Raw genomic sequence first — 7875 nt, 5'->3', positions numbered from 1 at the left:
AGTTCAAAATAATTTCTGAACATTGACTCTCAGTTTTTATTAACATGTTTGTCGTGTTATCTCAATAGAATTCATAAAAGTATAGAATATGATAACATTTCTAATGGGGGCACATTGTAAACATGCCACAACTGGGCATTAAACCATGCTAGCGTCTTCTGCTAGTTAATCGAAGCATTAAAGAACTATATCAATTGCAGGGGTGGAAACTAACAAACTGTAGTTGAGTAAAAGTATTGTTACTTAATAATTGACTTGAGTGGAAGTACTGAAAAATAATATGACTCAAGTAAGAGTAAATAAGTAGTTTGCTTAAATATTCAAGTAACTGCATTACAAAGTTCTTTAGTAATATTTTTGTCTAATTTTACCAAAAATGGGAAGATGATAGCGATGTGGAGCACTAATCACTCAACCCTTTAATGCATTGCGAATCAACATAGCTTGTATGATTTCCATTTCCCGAGAGTAGATGTTAAAATTTTGTGCTGATTTGTACTCCGCTTTCGCCAAGATAAGCACAAACTAAGACGTAGCTTTCCAATGGCATACGCTTTTCCATCCATTTACACTTATTTCCTTCTGTCCGGTGTTAATGGCTGCAGGGTACTTGGCGCGTCATCACACACAATGGCTGCAACCACAGTGTGGTCTCCCCAGTGAACCAGCACGACAACCGTCTGCATTGAGCCGAGTTGGGGACATCTCTGACTCCCGTCCTTAAAGGATCAACTCCAGGCCAAACCCTGGTAAGTACGCGGGTAATGGATCCACTTCAAGACAGACCAGGACAGCAAGAATCGGCTCCAAGCCGAACAACGGTGGGTGTACAGGTAATGGCTCTTCTTCCAGGACAGTCAAGGCAACGGGAGATGAGTAACTCGCGTCTCTAACGGATCGGCTCCAGGCCGGACAATGGTAGGTACACGGGTAATGCCTCCTCTTCAAGACAAGCCAGGACAGCAAGAATCGGCTCCAAGCCGAACAACGGTGGGTGTACAGGTAATGGCTCCTCTTCCAGGCAGGCTAAGACAGCGGGGGATGAATTGCTCAGGTCGCTATATAAGACACACTCAACAAACACTGGTTAGGAAGACGCAACGCCCCTCGAGTTTAGGCGATCCAGCAGGTCAAAGCCACAAACTAAGGCGGGACTTTACTCCTCACACTCATGTATTCAGCAAAGCACTTCAAACGTGCAACTATCCACAATCTGCACTGCAATCCACACACTCACAGTGAACTGGGGCCTTTGCTCGTAGCTCCAAACGGGTTCCTCGTCTTTGGTGTGACTATAACTCTGGGACAGGTGCGGGGGCTGAATCCTCGTCCTTGAAGTATTTGGCCTCAAAGACGTCATGAAGGGTGGACAACGCATGGCTGGTTTTGAGAGATCAGAACATCATAATGTTAGTTTGAAGCAAACAATAATCCGACTAGTGCATACATAAGGGAACCAGATCTTCAACTTCGAGGAGATTATAGCTCAAAGACAGCACGAGAGATGGATAACAACAAACATATGGGCCTTGAAAAACCAGGACATCAAAGTGTTTAGTTCCCAACCAGTAATCATCCGACCATCGCATCCGTATGGGAACAACAAGTTTTGAGGATCAATATAGAAGGTAGTGTGGTACCTAACTGGTACCTAATGAAAATGAGAATTTATGCTATAATCTAGCTGGCTCATTTACAGTCTCTACATGAGTGCAAGATTGTTCATTAATGTGCACTGTCTTGAATAAGTAAATAAAGAGTGTACAAAAAGCAAGAAATTACTCGAGATCTCATAAATTAAAACAGTCAAAAACAAACAGTCACATTTACAGTAGAAACCTTTGAGCAGTTGGTTTAAGAAACATCAACACTGCCACACATCACAATCATCAGCATACAGTGGCTTTTCATATTTAGAGTTTATTTGTTCTTTCACACATTATTTCTCTATGACTGTCAGTAAAAATAGGTTTGGGGATATTTTTCAGGTTTAGTTTATTTCTGGGTACAAATCTGTCCCTAAACTATGGCTGATCCCCCCCCCACAGGCAAACAAAGGGAGCTAAATGAAAGACAGGTGAACTTAATTAGAGACTAACAGACTAATATGGTTAACTTGTAGCTCCACATGAGTTCCTATAAGAGCAACAGTTTGATTGTAAAGGAACATTCTCTCAACCCCAGTTCAGGATTGCACATGGATTAAGTTTCGGAGTGTTTCTTTGGATTTTCAACTATACGGTGATGGTCCTATGCTGTTTTTGATTTGTTTTTTTCTCTCTCCATTCTTGCAAACATTGACTTGAATTAGTACAACAAAAAGGTTGTTTTTTTTTAAATTCACTTCACTTGCCCTTGTGACAAAGTGCACTTTAGCATTTAAGTAAATAAAACTTTAAAATATACATAAGTGCAAGAATATAATGTTTTCAGACTTAATTGCCTGTTTATAGAACTGTAAATAAAACTGTGTTCTAGTTTAAAAGTACTGTATATGCAGTTAGCTGAAACAGTCATTGGTTTGACCCAAGCTTATCTCTCTATATATAATTACATAACTACTTGTATTGTCTTTGAAATATGGTTCGTGTAGTACTAAATTTACTGGGCATTTATGGTCAATTAACATTTAATCTGGTTGTGGTGTTTTACCTAATGCAACTTCTACTCTCAGAGCTTTAAACCGTATTCTATCAAACATACCATGTTCTTAAACGGAATGATTTCACTGAATCCAATCTTCATTGTAGGCTATAAAGATCAACATGGAGAAAATGGTCCTACAAATCCCTCTGATATTGCTGGTGCTGCATATACAAGGAGGAGAGTTGACTAGAAGTCCAGTTTGTTCACCCATTGCCGAAGCTCCACAGCCGGAAGTCGTGGAGTTCAACAACACGATCTATGCCACTTGTGAAGTAACTCCCAGCCCCAATTTGCCACCTTCCCAGCCAAAGATCTTTGGGCAAATCCTCTTCAAGCAGGTCTTCCCCGATGGAGTTTTAGAGGTGAAAGTCAACCTCCGTGGTTTCCCTGCCAGGGATCGTCAAGAGCGTGCCATTGACGTCCATCGGTATGGAGACCTTAGTCAAGGCAGCGTCACTGTTGGTCCTCCTTACAATTCAAATGGTGTTGACCGCCCAAGTCGTCCTGGAGACATGGGCAACTTTGCTTCTGAGAAAGGAGTTATAAGGCTGTCCCTGGATCTCCCAGAGGCCAAGCTCTTCGGGGCTTATTCCATTCTGGGACGTTCGGTGGTGGTTCACGAGAAGGAGGGTGATTTTGGAATGGGGTCAGATGAGGAGAGTCAACCGAGTGGGTGTTCTGGACCGATAATTGCTTATGGTGTCATTGGTATTACTTCTCCAAGTCTGTGGCAGAAGACTGGACCGCTCCCCAGGAAAAGCTGTGGAGGAGGTCACTGAGAGACGGATATGGTGGAAAAGCAGATTCAAATGGGATAATCATGATTTTTCCTTCTGTGTTTGCATATGTCCTACATTAAAGTGATTCTTAAAATACTCTGAAATGATATCCCTAGATTTATTGCCATTACAAACACTTCCAATGCTTTTGACTGGTTTCCTGGTGTCCAGCAATTCGTGTCTGTTTTGGTCTTTTCAGAGACTTTTTGGCCATAGCTCCCAATAGTAAACAGCTCCACTCTTAAAAAAAAAAATGTCCACTTTACCTGCGTTCATCCTATAGTTTAAGTTTGCTTGTACTGTGCTTAATGGGTTTACACTTTCAGAGCATGACAATGGTCTATAAATAGACACTATTTCTCTAAATGATAAAAGAGCGTTGCTTGATGCTATGACACTGATGGGTGTGACCACACCTCAAGGGTGGCTAGGGGAGGGTGGGGCACAACATAACGCCTTTTGACTTTATCAGTTTGTGTAAATCTGCTTGGGTTTAGGTTATTTATTTTCCCACATGTCTATTACAATTGTGGTTTTATTAATACAGTGTATACTTGATTCTTAATTTACCCAGAAAGAATGGAAGTGAAATGTGACAACATGACCCATAGGTGGGGTACATTGTAACATGTGAGGGGCACATTGTAACATATGACCGCTTAAAATGCTATCTGATCTAATCAAAAAATTAATGTACAATTCAGACAATTTTTTTTACGTTACCAGTATGATTTTTTTTCATGTAAAATAAAGGCTTTTTATATTGAAAATAAACAAATTTGAGTTTGACAAACACATCGCAAAACCCAGCTATACAGCATAGTTCAAAATAATTTCTGAACATTGACTCTCAGTTTTTATTAACATGTTTGTCGTGTTATCTCAATAGAATTCATAAAAGTATAGAATATGATAACATTTCTAATGGGGGCACATTGTAAACATGCCACAACTGGGCATTAAACCATGCTAGCGTCTTCTGCTAGTTAATCGAAGCATTAAAGAACTATATCAATTGCAGGGGTGGAAACTAACAAACTGTAGTTGAGTAAAAGTATTGTTACTTAATAATTGACTTGAGTGGAAGTACTGAAAAATAATATGACTCAAGTAAGAGTAAATAAGTAGTTTGCTTAAATATTCAAGTAACTGCATTACAAAGTTCTTTAGTAATATTTTTGTCTAATTTTACCAAAAATGGGAAGATGATAGCGATGTGGAGCACTAATCACTCAACCCTTTAATGCATTGCGAATCAACATAGCTTGTATGATTTCCATTTCGCGAGAGTAGATGTTAAAATTTTGTGCTGATTTGTACTCCGCTTTCGCCAAGATAAGCACAAACTAAGACGTAGCTTTCCAATGGCATACGCTTTTCCATCCATTTACACTTATTTCCTTCTGTCCGGTGTTAATGGCTGCAGGGTACTTGGCGCGTCATCACACACAATGGCTGCAACCACAGTGTGGTCTCCCCAGTGGACCAGCACGACAACCGTCTGCATTGAGCCGAGTTGGGGACATCTCTGACTCCCGTCCTTAAAGGATCAACTCCAGGCCAAACCCTGGTAAGTACGCGGGTAATGGATCCACTTCAAGACAGACCAGGACAGCAAGAATCGGCTCCAAGCCGAACAACGGTGGGTGTACAGGTAATGGCTCTTCTTCCAGGACAGTCAAGGCAACGGGAGATGAGTAACTCGCGTCTCTAACGGATCGGCTCCAGGCCGGACAATGGTAGGTACACGGGTAATGCCTCCTCTTCAAGACAAGCCAGGACAGCAAGAATCGGCTCCAAGCCGAACAACGGTGGGTGTACAGGTAATGGCTCCTCTTCCAGGCAGGCTAAGACAGCGGGGGATGAATTGCTCAGGTCGCTATATAAGACACACTCAACAAACACTGGTTAGGAAGACGCAACGCCCCTCGAGTTTAGGCGATCCAGCAGGTCAAAGCCACAAACTAAGGCGGGACTTTACTCCTCACACTCATGTATTCAGCAAAGCACTTCAAACGTGCAACTATCCACAATCTGCACTGCAATCCACACACTCACAGTGAACTGGGGCCTTTGCTCGTAGCTCCAAACGGGTTCCTCGTCTTTGGTGTGACTATAACTCTGGGACAGGTGCGGGGGCTGAATCCTCGTCCTTGAAGTATTTGGCCTCAAAGACGTCATGAAGGGTGGACAACGCATGGCTGGTTTTGAGAGATCAGAACATCATAATGTTAGTTTGAAGCAAACAATAATCCGACTAGTGCATACATAAGGGAACCAGATCTTCAACTTCGAGGAGATTATAGCTCAAAGACAGCACGAGAGATGGATAACAACAAACATATGGGCCTTGAAAAACCAGGACATCAAAGTGTTTAGTTCCCAACCAGTAATCATCCGACCATCGCATCCGTATGGGAACAACAAGTTTTGAGGATCAATATAGAAGGTAGTGTGGTACCTAACTGGTACCTAATGAAAATGAGAATTTATGCTATAATCTAGCTGGCTCATTTACAGTCTCTACATGAGTGCAAGATTGTTCATTAATGTGCACTGTCTTGAATAAGTAAATAAAGAGTGTACAAAAAGCAAGAAATTACTCGAGATCTCATAAATTAAAACAGTCAAAAACAAACAGTCACATTTACAGTAGAAACCTTTGAGCAGTTGGTTTAAGAAACATCAACACTGCCACACATCACAATCATCAGCATACAGTGGCTTTTCATATTTAGAGTTTATTTGTTCTTTCACACATTATTTCTCTATGACTGTCAGTAAAAATAGGTTTGGGGATATTTTTCAGGTTTAGTTTATTTCTGGGTACAAATCTGTCCCTAAACTATGGCTGATCCCCCCCCCACAGGCAAACAAAGGGAGCTAAATGAAAGACAGGTGAACTTAATTAGAGACTAACAGACTAATATGGTTAACTTGTAGCTCCACATGAGTTCCTATAAGAGCAACAGTTTGATTGTAAAGGAACATTCTCTCAACCCCAGTTCAGGATTGCACATGGATTAAGTTTCGGAGTGTTTCTTTGGATTTTCAACTATACGGTGATGGTCCTATGCTGTTTTTGATTTGTTTTTTTCTCTCTCCATTCTTGCAAACATTGACTTGAATTAGTACAACAAAAAGGTTGTTTTTTTTTAAATTCACTTCACTTGCCCTTGTGACAAAGTGCACTTTAGCATTTAAGTAAATAAAACTTTAAAATATACATAAGTGCAAGAATATAATGTTTTCAGACTTAATTGCCTGTTTATAGAACTGTAAATAAAACTGTGTTCTAGTTTAAAAGTACTGTATATGCAGTTAGCTGAAACAGTCATTGGTTTGACCCAAGCTTATCTCTCTATATATAATTACATAACTACTTGTATTGTCTTTGAAATATGGTTCGTGTAGTACTAAATTTACTGGGCATTTATGGTCAATTAACATTTAATCTGGTTGTGGTGTTTTACCTAATGCAACTTCTACTCTCAGAGCTTTAAACCGTATTCTATCAAACATACCATGTTCTTAAACGGAATGATTTCACTGAATCCAATCTTCATTGTAGGCTATAAAGATCAACATGGAGAAAATGGTCCTACAAATCCCTCTGATATTGCTGGTGCTGCATATACAAGGAGGAGAGTTGACTAGAAGTCCAGTTTGTTCACCCATTGCCGAAGCTCCACAGCCGGAAGTCGTGGAGTTCAACAACACGATCTATGCCACTTGTGAAGTAACTCCCAGCCCCAATTTGCCACCTTCCCAGCCAAAGATCTTTGGGCAAATCCTCTTCAAGCAGGTCTTCCCCGATGGAGTTTTAGAGGTGAAAGTCAACCTCCGTGGTTTCCCTGCCAGGGATCGTCAAGAGCGTGCCATTGACGTCCATCGGTATGGAGACCTTAGTCAAGGCAGCGTCACTGTTGGTCCTCCTTACAATTCAAATGGTGTTGACCGCCCAAGTCGTCCTGGAGACATGGGCAACTTTGCTTCTGAGAAAGGAGTTATAAGGCTGTCCCTGGATCTCCCAGAGGCCAAGCTCTTCGGGGCTTATTCCATTCTGGGACGTTCGGTGGTGGTTCACGAGAAGGAGGGTGATTTTGGAATGGGGTCAGATGAGGAGAGTCAACCGAGTGGGTGTTCTGGACCGATAATTGCTTATGGTGTCATTGGTATTACTTCTCCAAGTCTGTGGCAGAAGACTGGACCGCTCCCCAGGAAAAGCTGTGGAGGAGGTCACTGAGAGACGGATATGGTGGAAAAGCAGATTCAAATGGGATAATCATGATTTTTCCTTCTGTGTTTGCATATGTCCTACATTAAAGTGATTCTTAAAATACTCTGAAATGATATCCCTAGATTTATTGCCATTACAAACACTTCCAATGCTTTTGACTGGTTTCCTGGTGTCCAGCAATTCGTGTCTGTTTTGGTCTTTTCAGAGACT

The 7875-nt window shown here is 41.2% G+C and overlaps 1 protein-coding gene across 1 annotated transcript; it reads left to right on the top strand.

Moving 5' to 3' along the window:
- Nucleotides 1-7002: 7002 nt before the first annotated feature.
- Nucleotides 7003-7671, top strand: LOC148969562 (extracellular superoxide dismutase [Cu-Zn]-like). Its single transcript, XM_089125805.1, has one exon. It carries the CDS (start codon nt 7012-7014, stop codon nt 7669-7671), a length of 660 nt encoding a protein of 219 aa, XP_088981931.1. The 5' UTR covers nt 7003-7011.
- Nucleotides 7672-7875: the final 204 nt, after the last annotated feature.

Source organism: Pimephales promelas, chromosome 22, assembly GCF_988280905.1.
Source record: "Pimephales promelas chromosome 22, fPimPro1.hap1.1, whole genome shotgun sequence".
NCBI lineage: Eukaryota > Metazoa > Chordata > Actinopteri > Cypriniformes > Leuciscidae > Pimephales > Pimephales promelas.
The sequence above is the reverse complement of the archived record's forward strand: the minus strand, read 5'-3'. Positions and strand labels throughout refer to the sequence as shown.

Bases quoted from the DNA above. Each gene is read 5' to 3' on its own strand.
- LOC148969562 (XM_089125805.1), top strand. From the start codon at position 7,012: ATGGAGAAAATGGTCCTACAAATCCCTCTGATATTGCTGGTGCTGCAT.